The sequence below is a fragment of the Aquarana catesbeiana genome, linkage group LG01 (assembly GCF_042186555.1).
Source record: "Aquarana catesbeiana isolate 2022-GZ linkage group LG01, ASM4218655v1, whole genome shotgun sequence".
NCBI classification, from domain to species: Eukaryota; Metazoa; Chordata; class Amphibia; order Anura; family Ranidae; genus Aquarana; species Aquarana catesbeiana.
In genome coordinates this window covers 936338462-936359634 of record NC_133324.1, presented here as the reverse complement: position 1 = coordinate 936359634, position 21173 = coordinate 936338462, and the positions used below count along the sequence as shown (strand labels likewise).

Genomic DNA, 21173 nt, shown 5'->3' with positions numbered 1-21173 from the left:
TGCATAATGGTGGGGCTATGGAAGGAGTTACTGTGGACAAGGAGCCAGTGGAATAGGCTACTTTGGCAACTGCATTGGAAAGCAAACTACTCTAAGCCTGGGTGACAGAGGATGAGGAGGATGAGGACGGCTTAGTTATCCACTCCACCAACTCTTCTGCATGTTGTGGCTCAATAACATGGCCAGCAGCAGCAAAAAAAGACAAGCGTGCTCCACGGACACCTGCAGAGGATGCACCCTGTCCACGATCACCACTGTTGACTGTAGACACAGAGGCTACTTGACCTCTCTTAGTGGCCTGTGAGTGTCTGCTTCTCCTTGGTGGCCTTCCGGACATGATGTATTTTTTGTTTTTTCAACACCACACTACACTGTATTAGATACTGTGTACACCGCCTGAAGTGTATTAGAAAGTGTACAACAGCTGCACTGTATTGTATACTGTGTACACCACCAGAAGTGTAGTAGAAACAGTACACCACGGAATGCACTGTAGATATAGGCTACACTGGATGCAGAGTATATATAGATATACAAGACTGTATATATATATATATATATATATATATATATATATATATATATATATTAATACAATACAGTTTATATCAAATACACTGCCACTAACCGAATAGCCTGCCTGCTTAATCTAACTTAAGCTATCTCTCTGTCCACGCCAACAACACTACACACGGCCGCTCTGTAAGCAGCCTTATATAGTGTGGGGTGTGGACCCCTGAGCCGTGATTGGCCAAAGGCACATGGCTCTCTCAGCAGAGCGCGCTGTGATTGGCCAAAGCATACAGGTCAGGTGCATGCTTTGGCCAATCATCATACAGCAATGCACTGCGATCACGCAGTGCATTATGGGGAGTTCAGCGGCACTAGAATTTTCCGCGAACACTCCATATGTTTGATTAGTTTTAGAACAAACGAACACCCGATGTTAGAGTCGAACTTACTTCAACTCGAACCATGGGCTCATCCCTACCTACTACCTCTGGTACCTTCCTCACACCCTGGGGAGATGTCTTCCAAACGGAAAGAAGATGATGGCCTTTTTCCACCAGCCCACAGGAGGGAGCAGCAAAGACGGCGCCAGATGGCCGGCCCCTGCTCCCTCACCGATGAGCCACTACTCTGAGCCAGCCTTGGCTGAGGAGACACTTGTGGCTCCCCTGTCTCCCTCTTTATCACATGCAGCAAGCCCTTTCTATGGCAGCCCAGCAAAGACCAGGATGAGGCTAGACCATTGCATGCCTGCATTGGAGGTAAGCCAGAATGACATCCACCAGCCATCCTCCATTTCCACACTCTGCCCAATCGCAGATTTCCTGACCTCAAACCAGCCTGTGCTGGGCATGTTCCTTAAAGACATTCTCCTGACTTTGCACAACTCCTTGCAAGCTGAATTCTCCTCTATTGCAAGACAAATCACTGCCTGAGGTTCACTAGCTGGGCAATAGAGTACACCAAATAGAGAATACAATGGGGGATATGACCTCCACCATTAATAACTTAGTAGATGCCCATGATGAGGGCATTGAGGAACGCAATTGGATTAAAACCAAGCACACCGACTTAGAGGATCTCTCATGGTGAAACAACCTCAATCTCAGAGGTTTGCTTGAATCCATACAAAATACAGATCTGAAAAAATGTGCCACTGATCTTTTCATCACCATACTCCAAGAAACGCCTCCTGTAGAACTGACTATCGACCAAATCTACAGGGTTCCTAAACCGCCTTACCTGCCAAACAGCTCCTTACTAAAGACCATTCATTGGGAAATTTCCCGTACCCGTACAGCAACATTCAAGTCTATGCAGACCTAAAAGATCTAAACATACGCTTTCCTGAGGAGACAGCTTAATACCATCACAAAAGCACTCCACAACCACAAGATTGAATACGAGTGGAAACAACACTTTAAAATCATGGTCGAGAGAAACAGAACTTCCCACCTCATCACCTCCCTGGAAAGCGGCCTTGCTCTGCTTCGCACCTGTGACATAATCCAAAAGCCATCTCCTCCAGTGGGTTCTAACAAGCAACCGGATAAAGTCAACCCACTCTGGCATACCTAAAGTTGGAAACCTCATGCCCACCCATATTAAAGATCTCAAGAGTACCACATTTATTTCTTTCCCATCAAGAGCCCCTGTTCTCAGACATCAGGTGATCTGCTTTGACCTAATAACTGTTACTCCAATCCGATTATGCAGCCCCACTAGTCAAACCTTAGCTGCCTATTGCAGATATTTGTTGTTTTTTTCTGTTCTTGTTTCTCTTTTTTCAAGTTCTTCCTTCCATCCGGTATACCAGCTGGACTACAGATATACACTTCATATTCATGATGTGAACCTTCCACCTAGTCACCAATTATCCAATCGATTTTGCACCATACACGAACTTGCTAAGAATACATACCTAACTGTGAGTACCTACTATGCATACACACTATAGTTTCCGATGACTTTAAAAGCTAATGGGTTAAACCACCCAGCTAAAAGAGTCTCCCTTTGGCAAACCACCAAGGTACTATCCTGCTATATTCTGTGTGTCCAAGAAATGCACTTTAAAGCTACTACCACTCCACCCTGCACCCACAAAAACTTCCTGTACATCTTCAAGGCATTGGGGCCAAACAAACAAAGGGAGTCATGATTGCAATACACAAATCTGTAACATTTCAACTGCAGGAGTATATCTCAGACCCATTTGGGAGATACTTAATTGTGATTTGTACCATTGATGGGGCTTCCTTCACTCTGGTCTCGCCCCAAAATCAGGTCCATTTCCTCAACAAGGTGATAGAAAAGATTTGTCAGCTACAAAAAGGTTTCCTAACCTTGTGACTTTAACATTGCATCTGATTCATCTTTGAGAACATTGAACCCGCATCCTAGATGGGACTCCAATCTTTCTAAATTTATCCATGATAATGCACTCTATGTTTGCGTAGTCACCATACCCCGGAACAAGGTTACACATTATCTATCTTCTGTGCATAACTCCTACTGTCATCTAGATTACTTTTTGGTAGGCAAGTGGTTACTACAAAAAAATCAGTGAGTCTAATATTGCACCTATTACATGGTCCGACCATGCGTAAGTCAGCATTGTCATTCCTAATCCAGCATCTCCTCCACCCTACAAACTGTTCAGGGCCAATACATATGTAATTAAATCTTCTCCCTATGCAGAAAATCTGCAGAAACAACTAGCGGAAATCTTCAAAACCAATCTACAGTAGATCCAGTATCAGACTTTGCAACTTTATGGGTGGCCCATAAGACATTCATTAATTTTAATAAAATTGAGCTCCCAGGCCAAAAAATGGAAGACACAGCATGTAGACCAGATCTTGAAAGATTTGGAATCTGCAAACTCCTCAAATCTTACTAACCCCAGCCAAGCCACACTGCACAAAATAATAGCCCTGTGCCAAGAGCTTAGAGCCCTTTTGGCACATTTGAAAAAAACATACACAGATTTAAAGCTAAGCACTACATAACTGATAATAAAGTTGGGAAAGTGCTGGCACTTCATATCTAAGGCCACCGTATTAAATCTAAAATTCCCTATATCTTTTATCCAATTACTAAGGGCAAGCTCTCAACCCATAGGACATAGCTGACGCATTCAGCAGCTACTATAACATGCTCGACAACATATGAGAGGATACCAGTACTGACCATCCAACCTAAGCCTCCATAGATACGTTCTTAAAACATCTTAAACTCCCCTCTCTTTCCCCAGAACAATTACAGGAACTGAACTCACAGTTGACAATAGATAAAACCACTAAGGCGAATAAATCACTACCTAACAACAAAACACCTGGTCCTGGAGGACTTCCAGGGGAATATTATAAACAATTCCATGACATACTAGCGTCCCATCTATGTTAACTATTTAACAATGCTGCCTCTTCCTCTGCCTTTCAAAATTAAATGTTAAAAGCGATTATAGTCACTTTGCCTAAGCCAGAAAAAGACCTCACAATGCCACAACATTTTAGACAGATTTCCTTGCTAAACAGTGACCTCAAACTGTACACCAAAATTATAGAAGCCCGCTTAATGAAAATCCTCCCCTTCCTCATACATAGAGATCAAGCAGGCTTCACAAAAGGGAGGCAATCCTCCGATGCTACAAGACATTTAGTAAATGTAATCCATTTTGCTGAACGAACACTTAGAGGCACCTCTCTTCTCTTTTATACTCTGTAGCTCCTGCTGGATTTTGCTTCTAACTTCCTTGTGGATGGACATATTATAGTTACACAACCTATCACATTGCTGTAATCTTTTTACATAGACTATAAACTGAAGGACTTATGAATAAATGGTTGTGGAACGAATCATCTGAGTTTCCATTATTTCTTATAGGGAAATTCCCTCAAAACAGACCATTAAAGTGGTTCTAAAGGCTCAAGGTTTTTTTTATCTTTATGCATTCCATGCATGAAGGTAAAACACCTTCTGTGTGCAGCAGCCTCCCCCAATACTAACCTGAGCCCCATCGTGATCTAGTGATGTGCGCAAGAGACTCAGCTCTCAGGGTACTCTCTCTTCTCTGAGACAGCAGTGGGAGCCATTGGGAGCCTGTCAGTCGCAGCCAGTGAGCCAATGAGAATAGAGAGAGGCGGGGTCGAGCCGCATCTCTTTGTCTGAATGGACAATCAGAGCTGCGGCTCTGGAGCGAGCCTACTTGGGTCCCCCACAGCAAGCTGTTTGCTGTGGGGGCACTTGGCAGGAGGGGAGGGGCTTTAACTTTATAAGGTACAGTAAGTTGCACTTAGAATATTCCCAGAGCTTAGTGAATGTGGTCAAATTTCACTTTGCAAAGAACACCCATTTACATGCAAGGGAAGTAAAATGATTGGATGATGGAAGTTTTATCTTATTAACTAATCTCTGGGCAAAAATCCCTTCCAAAGTGTAAATTCCCTTGCAAAGTGAATGGTCTATTTGCTTTTAGTAACTTAAAACCCTAAGTTCCCTAATGGCAGAAAAAATTATCCACTCTCTAATCCCTTGACACCAGTCTTCTAGTTTCTAACACACAATGGAAATGAAAGGAACAATATATATATATATATATATATATATATATATATATATATATATATATATACATTTTTTGCAAAGTGAAAGAAATAAAATCCCGGACTTATAAAAGGTGTGCATAATTTCAGGTATTTACTGTATGTTGGGCATATGTGTGCGCACACATTCATGTGTATTTACCAATCGGCAATGCAGATTTTTTTTTTTTTTTTTTTTGTACTGATAAATACACAGCACTTGTTTACACACCTGTGTGCACAGGCGGAATGAAAACAATCGGCTGCATTTTAGATCAGTAAAAAAAATAAAAATGTATGCTCAAGAGGCCATTGTGTTCCAATGTTATTTTCTGTATATTTCTTATGAGTCGGGTGACTTGCAGTAAAACAGAAGGATGTGTTTGACATACTGTAGCTTGTATCCTGTGAGGGGAGTCAGAAAATGTCTGGATCCTCTGAAAATGATTTGTATCTTCTCACAGGTTCTATTATACCAACATGCATTTTTTATCTTTCTATATTTATTTTTAAGCTGTATTGTCTGCTAAAAGAAATGAAATATTCCTTCGATTCGGCTGAGCCAGTGCCATTCTTTAATGAATACGGAGAATTTGTTTATCACTACAGAATAACTAACTGGATACTGGGAAAAGATTATACTGCAGATTATAAGGAGGTGGGAAACTTTACACCCTGGGCTCCAGAAGGTCAGAAGCTTCATGTCAACCCTGAGGCCATAACATGGAAATTTGCCAATAAGGTAGGACTATGATATAAATTTGAGTATTAATAAAGATAAAGTGAATGGATATTGAAAGAATGTAAAAAGGCAAAGTTGACCAGAGTATCCTTACTTTCTTAAACTTTTTCATAGATTACATCAAAAACTATTTTCAAATCAAAACGTAGGTTATACGCTCCAATCACCTTACATCTCACACACTTGATCTTAAATTATATCTTTTATTACAAGATTAAATTCAATTTTTTTTGTCTTAAATTTTCAAAAATGTATTAGAAAAGTGGCTCGCTACACACAGGGAGAGCAAAGTTTATATCGAGAAGAATAAATGTTCACTGGCTACTCAAATGCATTATAAGTACTCTGATGTGAGCTCACTTAGTTCACACAGAGGCAGTCTCTGATAGAGGTATTTAAACCTACACTGAGTTCATTCTTAGGCCCCATTTACACCTGAGCGATTTAATGTGTCGTAAAATGCTCATCTCTAAAGATCCAAAATGCCCAACAAGCAAAATCCCATTCATTACAATGGCTCCTGTTCGCATTTTGTCGCCTAAAGCAAAACGCCTGAAACTCAAAAAAGTACATGAGCTTTTTAAATAGCCCAGCAGTCCATCCATCATTTGAAGTTAGAGGGTTAATTACTATATTAAATATCAGTCCTACTCATGGCTTTATCATCAACAGGCTCTTATTCCAAACAAAGCAATATTGTTAACTTGCGCTTAGTTTCCCTTTCTAGTCTCAGCATGTGATGGATTATGCAAAATAAACACGAAAGCATATCATTGCGCAATGAACTAATAAAATAAGGACAAAGGCAAAACAGCACAGTGATACACTCACGAGCGCCAGGTTAGTCAAGGCATAGAGGCATACAGATTGCAGTCAGCCGCTGTGGACGAGGCTCATTCCGAGAGCCGCTGACGTTAACCTGATGTGATAGACAGCAGTAAACGTCACTGAGGAGCCAGTGACGTTCACTGCTGTCTATCACATCAGGTTAACATGCTGAGACTAGAAAGGGAAACTAAGCGCAAGTTAACAATATTGCTTTGTTTGGAATAAGAGCCTGTTGATGATAAAGCCATGAGTAGGATTGACATTTAATATAGTAATTAACCCTCTAACTTCAAATGATGGATGGACTGCTGGGCTAATTATATTATCATCCTTAATTTTCTTCGTTTTCTGTATTTCTACACCCCTTGAAGTGCACCGTTCAAATGTAGTAGCTGATTTTAGAACGACACTTATTATCTCATTTTGTAATTGTATTATTGAGCACTATTGGGATTGTTTCAATTTATTAGCTTTAGTGTAGTTACCACATTATAAGTAATCTAGATGCATATATGCACTTTATTTATTGCAAAAATTTTTTTATTTTATTTATTGAGTGAACCCAAGCACGGTATGCATTTTTATTAATCACATCCTGTATCTGCACATTTTCTGTATTTCACATGGTGTGAGATACACACTGATTGAATATCTATTAGAGCACATCAATATTTATATATATATATATATATATTTTACACAAGTGAAACTAGTCACAATAATATACAATGTTCAAGCGCTAAAATAGGATGTGATTTCTGATGCGTTTCGACCCCACTGGGTCTTCTTCAGAGGATTCGGGCGCTGTAGATTAATTTGCATTTATTGAGATTCATGGATATGACCATAAAAAACTAAAATATAATAGGTATACATTTATCAGTATAGTTACCAATCACATTGTGTTAAGCAATTTCTCCTGAGCCTAAAATTCTCCAAGGTTTCCCCCACTCAGTCCCAGCAGGGGTCCCCGGCCAGCCGGTACACTAACAGAGGGAGCCAAACTGAAAGCGTGTCTTACGAGGAGTCACAAAAGTGGATAAAATCCCAAAGCCAGGGAGGGGCGTGAGGGCAAGCGAGCAGCACCTGCAGTCGAAGTATAGAGAAACAGTACTATCAGTGCATTATATTTAGCAGGGATAGAAATATATATGTCATTCCAATAGTTGAGTGTTGGGAGTAATAAGTCTGTTTTTAAATTTTTTTAACTGTTATCTGTATTTTTGAGGCCAGGAGCATGTAGATATTCACATATTCGTATGAGGGTAAAAATGAAAGTAGTAGCTGTAAATGGGTATAAATATCAGTATATCAAAAAATTGAGTAATAAATGGGTAGTAGTAAGTGGGCAGCACAGTGGTGTAGTGGGTAGCACTCTCGCCTAGCAGTAAAAAGGGTCGCTGGTTTGAATCCCAACCATGACACTACCTGCCTGGAGTTTGCATGTTCTCCCTGTGCCTGCGTGGGTTTCCTCCAGGTACTCCGGTTTCCTCCAACACTTCAAAGACATGCTTGTAGGTTTATTGGATCCTGTCTAAATTGTCCCTAGAGTGTATGAATGTGAGTTAGGGACCTTAGATTGTAAGCTCCTTGAAGGTAGGGACTGATGTAAATGTACAATGTATATGTAAAGTGCTGTGTAAATTGACAGCACTATATAAGTACCTGAAATAAATAAAATAAATAAAGTATGTTGTATTGTGGGATTGAAAGGGAAATAATAGCATGATAAAATGGAACAAGAATAAGAGTATAGAATCAGAAATAAAGAAATGGGGGGGAATAAAACAGGGAAGGAAAGCAAGGACCCAGACACATGTGGGATGTGTGGGAGGGACAGAAAGGAGGGGGGGAAGAGTGACAGGAAGGAGGAAAAAGGGATGGGGGGAGAACACCTGAAGCTGTAAAATGCTTGTAATACACTTCTGAAACACTTTAAAAAAGCTTGTAAATGTAAAACAGCAATAGAAATAATAAAAGTAAAAACAAAAAGCTTGTAAAAAGCTGCAAAAAAAAAAGCTTAAAAAAAACACCTGAAAACGATACACTCAGGTGTGAATGCTGCCTTAAAGGGGTTGTAAAGGCAGAAGGTTTTTTTTATCTTAAAGTGATTGTAAACCCATAAAAAAAAAAATTAACTGCACGACAAAGGCATAATGAGCTAGTATGCATCGCAAACTAGCTCATTATGAAATACTTACCTTAGATTGAAGCTGTTGCCGAGGTCCCCACACACCGCTGTGACCCGGTGACATGTCTCCCAGAGTTATTTCCAGGTTCATGGGGTCCGACGCTGTGATTGGCCGGAGCTGCATTGACATCACGCTCACTCCCGCTGGTCACTGCACAGGCCCTTTAGAAACGGCACGATCGGGCCATTTCTTCAGTGGCTTACCTGTAGGTACAAGTGGTGTAACTAGGTTTACAACCACTTTAATGCATTCTATGCATTAAGATAAAAAGCCTTCTGTGTGCAGCAGCCCCTGTCAGCCCCCCAAAAACTTACCTGAGCCCCATCTCTCCTCAGGGATGTCCACAAGTGCCTCGGCCATCCCGGGACTCTCCCTTCTGATTGGCTGAGACACAGCAGTGGCACCATTGGCTCCCGCTGCTGTCAATCAAACCCAGTTAGCCAATCAGGAGAGGGAGGGGCGGGGCCGAACCACAGCTGGGCTTGGGTGCCCCCATAGCAAGCTGCTTGTTGTGGGGGCACTCAACAGGATGAAGGACCAAGAAACTCGAGCCAGGGACACAAGAAGAGGAGGATCCGTCTACTTTGTGCAAAACCAAATGCACAGAGCAGGTAAGTATAACATGAGACTTTGCAATCACTTTAAGCAGGCCATACAATATACAATTTTCTTTCCTTCTACCCTTGTGGAAGGAAAGAAAATTGCTTGATTACCATATCAACGCAGTCAGTGTTGGTGGGGGGAATTCCAGCGGCATTAAAATCATTGAGACTGATTGTACACAAGTTGTTTGTTGAAAAAAAACAGGATGCCCATAGATGGTTTGAAATTTGTCTGCTCCCTGCTAAACTGGCTACAATTTGATCCACGTATGGTTGACTTTGCTTTCATAGGTTGTACCTCAAAACACCTAAAGTGGGAATAAACTCCCTTGGTTGATTTTTACCTATAGGTAAGCTTATAATAAAGCTTACCTTTAGGTACTGTAAATATCTCCTGAACGTGCACCGTCACCTGCGCATGTGCTCTTCCGAGCCCTGTGCTATAAACAGAGACTCCCACGCGCATGGGAGTGACCTCATCATGCCAAAGCCCGCAAACCCAGAAGGAAGATCATGTGGAGATTGGCGTGCCTACAGTGATGAGTAGTGCGCTGCTCAAGGGCTTCATTTTCAGGTAAGTCTATCAAAATGTGCTAGTATTCGATGCATACTAGCATATTATGGGGTTGATTTACTAAAGGCAAATTGGCTGTGCACTTTGCAAAGGTTGCACTCTGCAAGATCAGTTACTTTGAAAATGAATTAAATCTTCACTTTGTAAAGAATACCCAATCACATGCAAGGAAAAAAACAAACAAACTGCTTTTTGCTTGCATATGATTGGATGATGGAAGTCAGCAGAGCTTCTGCTTATTTACTAAGCTTTACTATGCTCTTGCAGAGTGAAACTGCACTTTGCAAGGTGGACAGTCTATTTACCCTTAATAAATCAACCCCTATAATTTAAATACATAAGGACCAGGTCTATTTCTGACACTTGCTCTTTACAAAATAAAAAACAGTATCTTTTACTAGAAAATTAGAACCTGCAAACATTATATATATATATTTTTTTAAGCAGAGACCCAAGAGAATAGAATGGGGATCATTGCAATACTTTATGTCACACCGTATTTGCGCAGCGGTCTTACAAACACAATTTTTTTAGAAAAAATACACTTTTTTTGAATAAAAAAATAAGAAAACAGTAAAGTTAGCCTGATTTTTTTGTATAATCTGAAAGATGATGTTACGCTGAGTAAATTGATACCTAACATGTCATGCTTTAAAATTGTGTATGCTTGTGGAATGGCGACAAACTACGGTACTTAAAAATCTCCATAGGCGACGCTTTAAAAATATCCACAGGTTACCTGTTTTGAATTACAGAGGAGGTCTAGAGCTATAATTATTGCTCTTGCTATAAGGATCATGGAGATACCTCACGGATTGATGGATTGGGATTTGAACACCGTTTACATATGTGGGCGCGACTTCCGTATGCGTTCGCTTCTGCGCGTGAGCTCGGCAGGATGGGGAGCTTTAAATTTTTTTTTTTTTCTTATTTATTTTACTTTTTATTTTTACACTGTCCCCTTTTTGTAGCCTCCCTGGTGGTATGATTATGTCAGATTTTTGAATGTCAAAGCGGTACATTGTTTCCCATGGAAATTTGCCATTTTATATTGTAGGCCTGCAATTCTTAGGAATAACTCACTTAAATCTGTCCAAACAAGAGTCTAGTAGACATCCTGGGTATGGTAAAGTTTGAAACACGAAATCATAAATTATAATATAATAAATAACTATAAATAATTATAAAAAATAATAATATAATAACATTTCCCCACGAATCACTATCGCTCAATTCTGCAAGTGTTCTTATTTACTATTGCTATTTTCTAGCTGGTCTAAAACCACTTTTGACGTAAAGGGACACTTTTTGGTTGGCATGGACATTCTTAAGTTTCCAGGCAGAATGTCATATATAATATAAAAGTGGAGGCAGGGCACTGGACAAAGCACTAAGGACAAAAGGGATGTGAAATGATTTGATACAGTAATGTAATCTGTAAGATTACATTGTACTGTATGTGTTATTTTTTTTGTACTTTTTAAATTTGCCGCCGGGCTCCGCCCCCCATGCTTTGTGACGCTGACAGGGAACAGAGCCCGGAACACAGGACATGGGGCAGATGATCCAGTGGAGGACACCGCAGGGGGACATCGCAGGATCCTGGTGACAAAGTAAGTATGCTGCACCAGGATTCTGCAATGCAATCCCGAGTGTGGCTCGGGGTTACCGCTAATGGTACTGAAATTTAACCCCGAGCCACACTCAGGAATACCGCCAGGGAGGTTAAAGAATATTTTTTTGATCACTTTTATTTCTATTTCAAAGAATATAAACATCCCTTGTAATATAAATAAGCAGGACAGGGCCTCTTTAATGTGAGATCTGTGGTCAAAAAGACCTCAGATCTCACATTTATACTTAAAAAGCAATAAAAAAAAGTATTTTCCAAAAAAAAAAAAGGGCCCTTTATGGCCAGACGTTTGACGTTGCTCCGGTCCTCCAAGGGCATACAGTTGAATGGGGGCCATCTTGCCCTCACTCGACTTCCTGCCCATCAGGCCACTGGACCCGATCATTTCCGCCACTGCTAATCTCTCTGTTAAGCAGCTGAAATGGCCGGTAAGAGGTGGGGGAGGGGGTTCCTCTCGCGCTGCCCATAAAAGTGTGGGTAGTCTGCCACTGGGACCACTTTTATGTGAAACAGGATCGTTTTGCCGTGTTTAAATATACCAGTGTTATGGCAGCTACCTGCTGCCATAACAACGGTATATAACATCAAAGTAGCGACTTATATCCACGGTGGGCGATCCGTAAGTGTTTTTTTTAAACTACCCGGGGCCCAATTATTTTTTTCTGTTGTTGTTTGTGCACTTTACTATCGCTTTAATGCTCCCCTCAAAGAATGCCAACATAAAATTACTCAGAAAATCTCCAACTCTAAAACCCAACCTAAGCTTTGTCAGGGGTGACTTGTCCAACAAATTTACATAATAATGTAGCACTAACTCACGGTGGAGCTGCTGGTTTAAGCGGGTCTGTTACCTTTACTTTGCTTCCCTCTGTTTCACCGGCACAGGTCTAGGGGTTCCGTTGAGTTTACTGCTGGACGACACACGCACCAACACTGGAGTACGTTTTCAATGCTTTATTGAACAGTCAAGCTTTAGAAAGTAGCAGGAAAGAGACGGAAAAGGAAACCTTCAGGAGAAACTCAAATATCTTCTTACAAGATCTTAGCAACAAATGTCCTGGTAGAATTCAGATAATTATGTGGAATGCGCTCCCCTCATGGGATGCACTCTTTGCTCATCTGGATAGGCCTCTCTCACCGGTCTAGCAGCCAGTATGCAGCACGAATCTAAAGTCTCTGCCACAGAGTTATTTAAGGGGGGTAAATCTGTACGATCCTCTGCCACAGGATGTATCAGATCTTCTGCAGTGAACAGTCAGTCACAGTGCCTGAACCTTTAAGCCGAACCGGCGACACTATGCTGTATAATTACTTCTTTTGGATACATTCTGCAACCAAGTCACCAGGCCCCTCTTTAGACCAGCACGCTGTGTGATCTCTCCAAGATGGGTCCTCCCCTGGGATCTCCTCGGCTGTCCAGCTTCGTCACACAGGACCGACAGCTCAGGACCATTCCTCGGCCGCGCTGGTATGCCCCAGACAAGCCTCTGGACCCACCCCTGCGCCATAGCATTGTGGGCCTCACGATCGGAGGACCACGAGGTAGCTCCTCAACGCATACCTGTCGGCCAGGAGGGCCAGCAGGTGGCTGCAAAACGAAATTAGAACATGGTGTCTGTCCCATAAATACCCCCTTCCCAGAATGCAACTCGGAGCACCACCTCCACCGAGCTTGCCTCCGAGACAGAGGAGCATCTATACACTTTAACACGTTGCCCTTCCAACACTGACTAATGGTAACAGCGACACCCACCGGTCAGCACGGATGCACACACAACGTCAGCCAAGCTGGAACAGAGGCGAACTTTTAACCTTCCTAACACACAATTTACTAAATTTATCTAATCTGCGATAGATTGTAAATCTACCAGCGCTACAATAAGGTAATGTAAAAAATGGCAATAGTAGACATGTGGAATTCATTTTGTTTTTAATTCGTTTTTTAACGAATTTCAACAGATTTATTAATTCGGAAATATCCAAATTAAAAAAACCTGTTTTACTAATTTTTCCGCATATTCGTAAATTTGAATGTTCAAAAATTAGGTAATTCATAAATCCATTATTTCGAAAATTTGGAAATTCGAAGATTCGGAAATTTGAAATTCAAAAATACGAAAACCCGAAAATTTTGAGAAAATCTGAAATAATAACTAACTAATAATAACTCAACTATTACTACCTAATAAATTATAGGTCTAAATAGTAAAAATCTTGCGAGCTACCATAAATACAGTATATGCCAATTAGTTCATTAAGACAGCTGCTAGCACTAATCACGTCCCATATGACCGTGCAAACCAAACTAAAATACAGAGGAGAGTGCTGCGCTATCTTGATCTAAATATGTGATAACCACAATAAATATTCTACTTCCATGTGTGCTTTCACCAAATCACTATAAATCATATAATTAAGATCATTAAATATTAGAACCTTATCCAATGCTTAACTGCTTCAGCCCCGGAAGATTTTATCCCCTTCCTGACCAGAGCACTTTATGCGATTCAGCACTGCGTCTCTTTAACTGATAATTGCATGGTCGTGCGACGTTGCACCTAAGCAAAATTGATATCCTTTTTTTCCCACAAATAGAGCATTCTTTTGGTGGTAATTGATCACCTCTGAGATTTTTAATTTTTTGTGCTATAAACAAAAAAAGAGCGACAATTTTGAAAATAACACAATATTTTTTACTTTTTGCTATAATAAATATCCCCAAAAATATATAAAAAAACATTTTTTTTCCTCAGTTTAGGCCGATATGTATTCTTCTGCAAATTTTTGGAAAAATATGTAGAATAAAACATATTGATTGGTTTGCGCAAAAGTTATAGTGTCTACAAAATAGGGGATAGTTACATATTACATAGTAGGTGATGTTGAAAAAAGACACAAGTCCATCAAGTCCAACCTATGTGTGTGATTATATGTCAGTATTATATTGTATATCCCTGTATGTTGCGGTCATTCAGGTGCTTATCTAATAGTTTCTTGAAGCTATCGATGCTCCCTGCTGAGACCACCACCTGTGGAAGGGAATTCCACATCCTTGCCACTCTTACAGTAAAGAACCTTCTACGTAGTTTAAGGTTAAACCTCTTTTCTTCTAATTTTAATGAGCGGCCACGAGTCTTGTTAAACTCTCTTCTGCAAAAAAGTTTTATTTCTATTGTGGGGTCACCAGTACGGTATTTGTATATTGAAATCATATCCCCTCTCAAGCGTCTCTTCTCCAGAGAGAATAAGTTCAGTGCTCACAACCTTTCCTCATAACTAAGATCCTCCAGACCCTTTATTAGCTTTGTTGCCCTTCTTTGTACTTGCTCCATTTCCAGTACATCCTTCCTGAGGACTGGTGCCCAGAACTGGACAGCATACTCTAGGTGCGGCCGGACCAGAGTCTTGTAGAGCGGGAGAATTATCGTTTTATCTCTGGAGTTGATCCTCTTTTTAATGCATGCCAATATTCTGTTTGCTTTGTTAGCAGCAGCTTGGCATTGCATGCCATTGCTGAGCCTATCATCTACTAGGACCTCCAGGTCCTTTTCCATCCTAGATTCCCCCAGAGGTTCTCCCCCTAGTGTATAGATTGCATTCATATTTTTGCCACCCAAATGCATTATCTTACATTTTTCTACATTGAACCTCATTTGCCATGTAGTTGCCCACCCCATTCATTTGTTCAGATCTTTTTGCAAGGTTTCCACATCCTGTGGAGAAGTTTTGCCCTACTTAGCTTAGTATCGTCTGCAAATACAGAGATTGAACTGTTTATCCCATCCTCCAGGTCGTTTATGAACAAATTAAATAGGATTGGTCCCAGCACAGAACCCTGGGGAACCCCACTACCCACCCCTGACCATTCCGAGTACTCCCCATTTATCACCACCCTCTGAACTCACCCTTGTAGCCAGTTTTCAATCCATGTACTCACCCTATGGTCAATGCCAATGGACCTTAGTTTGTACAGTAAAAGTTTATGGGGAACTGTGTAAAATGCTTTTGCAAAATCCAGATACACCACGTCTACGGGCCTTCCTTTATCTAGATGGCAACTCACCTCCTCATAGAAGGTTAGTAGATTGGTTTGGCAAGAACGATTCTTCATAAATCCATGCTGCTGTTTTATGGCATTTTTATTATTATTTTTTTTTATTAGTAATGGCAGCGATCTTTGATTTTTATCATGACTGTGACAATATGTCGGACACATCGGACACTTTTGACACTTTTTTGGGACCATTGTCATTTATACAGCGATCAGTGCTATAAAAATGCACTGATTACTGTGTAAATGACACTGGCATGGAAGGGGTTAACCACTAGGGGGCGATGAAGGGGTTAAGTGTGTCCTAGGGAGTGATTCTAACTGTGGGGGGATGGGCTTCAAGTCACATGACAGCGAGCAATGATCTCTGTCATGTCACAAGGCAGAACGGGGAAATGCCTTGTTTACATAGGCACTTCCCTGTTCTGTGGCTCCGTGACACGATTGCCAGAAGACCACGGGCACGGTCACACTGTATGCGGTGGGCGCGCGCCCGCAAACCCCGCCAATTAAAGGGGATGTACAGGTACGCCCATTTGCGTACCTGCGGCGTGCAGCGGTCGGCAAGTGGTTAAAGTGTCCTAGTGACAATAAAGTGATTGTGTGCAACAATATAATACAGTGTATAAACTTATATCATCTTATTAACAAAATCCTTGTAAAGTGCTCCAATATTATAAAACAAAGTGTTCCAGTGCACTAAAGTGCTAAGTGCAAAATTCTTTATGCGATAACATGAATTGATATAAATATAAAGTTCATTCCAATTTAATCAGATCCACAGACTATATTGGTAATAAGCAAACGTGTTCTTGTGTCCACTTAGGTGCTCCCCCTTCAGTGTGTGCACTCACCTTAGACCGTGTGACCTTGCAGTTAAGCTTGGTCAAAACACGCACATGAAGATCGGGGAAGATGCGTCGAATTCCCGGTATTGACACGTATTGGGGAGACAGAACGGTGCAGGAGACAACAGAGTGTTCTCATACATTGGTGAGGTACCTTGCATTGTAATGTAAACCAGGGGTCTCCAAACTTTCTAAACAAAGGGCTGGTGGACTGTTCTTTAGACTTGGGAGGGGTGGACTGTGGCCATCGGGAATACAAAATGTTGCAGCGTTAGAGGGAGTAAAAAATCCCTCATCATTGGTGTTAGTGGGAGGAATTGTGCCCCATCATTTGTGCCACTGGGCCCCATTGTTGGTGTGATTGGGAGGAATTGTTCCCCATCATTGGTGTCATTGGGAAGAATTGTGCCCCATCATTGGTGCCATTGGGAAGAATTGTGCCCCATCATTGGTGCCATTGGGAGGAACTGTGTCCCATCATTGCTGTAATTGAAATGAATTGGTGTCAGCGAATGAAATAGCACCCTAAGGGCCAGATAAAAGCAAGCAAAGGGCCACATCTGGCCCTTTGGCTGTAGTTTGGAGACCACTGATGTAAATCAATAGCTACCAAAGTGTGTAGTTCATATAGACCACAGGGCTCCCATTTGCACCTTCTGCTTTCCAGTAGGGATGGGCCAAATCCCCCCTTGTCCAGTTTGCACCAGAACTCCTGAACAGGGGAAATGTTCGAACCCGAACGGCGAACCCCATTGGAACAGCAAACCCCATTGAAGTCTATGGGAGCTGAACAGCAAAAGTGCCCATTTTAAAGGCTTATATGCAAGTAATTGGCCATCAAAGGGGTATGGGGGTCCTGGTACTGCCCTGTGGGACATATAGCAATAAAAATATTTTTTCTTAAAACAATTTTTTTTCAGCAGCAGTGATTTTAATGAAGCTTAAAGTGCAACAATAGAAATTAAAAATTCCTTAAAATATCGTGCCTAGGGGATCCCCTTAGTCTGCCTGTAAATTGACGCTTCTGTAGCATGCTTAGAACATGCTGCAGCAAAAAGGATATTTCTAAATGAAAAAAAAAAAAAAAAGAGTCAAATCCCATTTAACCGCTTCCCGACCAACCGGTGCAGTTATACTGCGGCAGGTTGGCTCCCCTGTGTGAGCCATCGTAGCTATACGTTGACTCGCGGGGTCAGGATAGCGGGACAGCGGGAGTGCTGATGCTCGTGGCCCATGGTCGCGATGACCGCCAGCCACAAGCGATCGTGAGCAGGAGACACAGAACAGGGACATGTAAACACACACTTCCCAGCTCTGTTCTGACAGGAGTGACAGATCGTGTGTTCCTATTAGCTAGGAACCACGATCCGTCACTTCCTCTAGTCAGTCCCCTCCCCCTTCAGTTAGAATCACTTATCACCTAATCACATATTTTTACCAAAAATATGAAGAAGAATATATATCGGCCTACATTTTTTTTAAATGGGGATATATATTTTAGCAAAAGTACAAAATAATGCATTTTTTCAAAATTTTCGCTCTTTTTTTGTTTACTGCACAAAAAATTAAAACCGCAGAGGCGATCAAATACCACCAAAAGAAAGCTTTATTAGTGGGGAAAAAAGGACGTCAATTTTGTTTGGGTGCAACGTTGCACAACCGCGCAATTGTCAGTTAAAGCAATGCAGTGCCAAATTGCAAAAAGTGCTCGGTACTATTGTAATTTGGGAATTCAGATGCATCCAAATTTAAAAAAAAATGAAAGTTCCTCCGAATTTCAATTCGGAACAAAACAAACTACACATATCTATACACTATCCAGATGAAAAAGCAAATGGCCATCTGTCCATACACTGTGTGGCTGTATGCTATGTCACTATGAACAGAGTATTGGTTTGTAAAGCCAGTGCGTTGCTGGGTTTAGGTATAAGGACACTAAAATGCTGGTCACTGAACATCGTCTGTAGGGCCTGTGTGCTTTTGCAGTGTAATGCCCCGTACACACGGTCGGATTTTCCAACAGAAAATGTGTGATAGGACCTTGTTGTCGGAAATTTCGACCGTGTGTAGGCTCCAGCACACATTTTCCATCAGATTTTCTGACACACAAAGTTTGAGAGCAGGCTATAAAATTTTCTGACAACAAAATCCGTTGTCGGAATTTCCGATCGTGTGTACACAAATCCGACGCACAAATTGCCACGCATGCTCAGAATAAATAAAGAGATGAAAGCTATTGGCTACTGCCCCATTTATAGTCCTGACGTACGTGTTTTACGTCACCGCATTCAGAATGATCGGATTTTCCGACAACTTTGTGTGATCGTGTGTATGCAAGACAAGTTTGAGCCAACATCCGTCGGAAAAAATCCTAGGATTTTGTTGTGGGAATGTCCGATCAATGTCCGACCGTGTGTACGGGGCATAAGAAATAGGAGAAGGATTTGCATGTAGCAAGTTTGACCCCTGTGTCATCAAATATGTTAGGTCCATACATTCAAAACTGTCTTCAGTAGACTTGTGCACTGCCGAAAAATTTGTTTGTTCTCATTTTTCTTTTCTTTGTTTTTGGCTCATTCATTATGATCGAAATTCATAAATTTGTAAATTTGAAAATTTGTAAATTTGTAAGTTTGAAAATTCGTAAATTTGTAAATTCAAAAATTCGGAAATTCGAAAATCCAAAAATTAAAGAACGAAAATCTGAAAATTCTAAATCATAACTAACTAACTAACTAATAATAACTAACTATTAAATTATACAGTAGGTATTGGAATTTCCTGTTTGGCTGTTTCCTTTGGCTGTTAGTGAACGTAACAAATACAAATTTATTCGAAGTTACAAATTATGCGAAATAACAAATGCCGCATCTAAATTAATGGAATGTAACAAATTAATAATAAATAATAATAATAAACTGTTTTTATTATTATTATTATTGTTTTTTAGTATTAATTCATTACGTTCCATTCGTTTAGATACAGCATTCATTATTTCGGATATTTTAATTATCCAGACATAGGCAGAAGGAACTGTGCACTTGCCTAAGGCTCGCCAGTTCCTAAATGTCTTGCAGGACAATTTCATGGGTCAGAAGGTAGAAACAAGGTGTTACTAGACCTAGTGATTATCAACAATACAGACCTGATCACGGATGTGGAAATATGGGGCAATTTAGGAAACAGCTTGTTTGTATCCCTGTTTGTATTCCTGACATAAGGGGAATACAAAGACACTGAAATTCAAAAGAGCCATCTTCCCTAAACTATGAACCTTGCTAGAAGATATAAATTGGGATAAAATCTTAGGAACAAAGAACACGGAGGACAGATGGGTTTGCTTTAAGAGCATATTAAATAAGGGCATTAGCCAGTGCATCCCATTGGGAAATAAATTTAAAAGAGCGAACAAAAGTCCTGGGTGGCTGAACTCCAATGTAAAAGTGAGTATAAAAGCAAAGGAGAAGACCTTCAAAAAATACAAGGCTGAGGGATCATTATCAGCATTCAAACTTTACAAAGAATGCAACAAGAAATGTAAGGATGCAATTAGGGCTGCTAAGATAGAACACGAAAAGACACATAGCAGAGGAGAGCAAAAAAATCCCAAGAAATTCTTTAAGTATATAAACAGTAAAAGAGGGGTATATTGGCCCCATAATGAATAAGGAATGAAATCTGGTAACAAAGGATGGTGAAATGGCAAAGGTATTGTATTTATTCTTCTCCTCAGTCTTCACAAGGGAATTGGGGGGCTTCAGTAACCAAAACTGAGTGTTTATCCTCATGACACATCATAGGGAGCACCCTCATGGCTAACAGAGGACAGAATTAAAATTAGACGTGGGAAACAACATTAATAAATCACCAGGACCAGATGGCTTGCACCCGAGGGTCCTTAGGGAACTCAGTCAAGTAATTGTCAGCCCATTGTTCCTAATTTTTACTGACAGTCTACTGACTGAAATGGTACCAGCTGATTGGAGAAAAGCCAATGTATCACCAATATTTAAAAAGGGCCAAAATACATTCCTGGGAATTACAGACCAGTTAGCCTAACATCAATAGTATGCAAGTGCTTGGAGGGGATGATAAGGGACTATACACAAGATTTTAATAAATGTGTCGCGTACCTGGTAGGAGTCTGAAATGACGAGGTCAGCCTCTCTTGTATCTCCAATCCAAGCCCCACTGGAGATGGAACAGATGGTGGCAAGGATCAGGAGGAACACGAGTGCCTGTGAATGCTGCGTGCAGAACTTGCTGGAAGTGTTGCAGACTGGGAAGTGCAGGCAGGGTTTCTGGTGAAGAGCTGGAACCAGCAAAGCTGAGACGATGGATGGCCAGCACAGGTACTCAGAAACAGCGTGGAGCCAAACAGGAGACAGGAGCGAGGTCATCAGGTAAGCCGGGTTCAGTAACGGGCGGGCAGCGAGGTACCAAGGTATAAACAGGAGCAAGGTCAAACAGGAAGCCAGGTTCAGGAACCGGTAATCAGAATAATCAGAGTCCAGAAACAGGGTCAGGAGGGCCAGGGTTTCAGCAAAAGGAAGTCAAGTCAAACAGGGTTTCAGAATCTCAGGACACAGCTGAAGATCAAGCAGCACCTG

At 41.1% G+C, this 21173-nt stretch overlaps 1 protein-coding gene across 1 annotated transcript in view; it reads left to right on the top strand.

Moving 5' to 3' along the window:
- The window catches only part of LOC141128189 (vomeronasal type-2 receptor 26-like), a 75813-nt gene that overhangs the window by 39146 nt on the left and 15494 nt on the right, over nucleotides 1–21173 (top strand). Inside the window, exons 4-5 of the mRNA XM_073615333.1 lie at nucleotides 2302–2437; nucleotides 5608–5835. Of these exons, the coding sequence (XP_073471434.1) occupies nucleotides 2302–2437; nucleotides 5608–5835 (364 nt within the window). The remainder of the gene's footprint in view (nucleotides 1–2301; nucleotides 2438–5607; nucleotides 5836–21173) is intronic.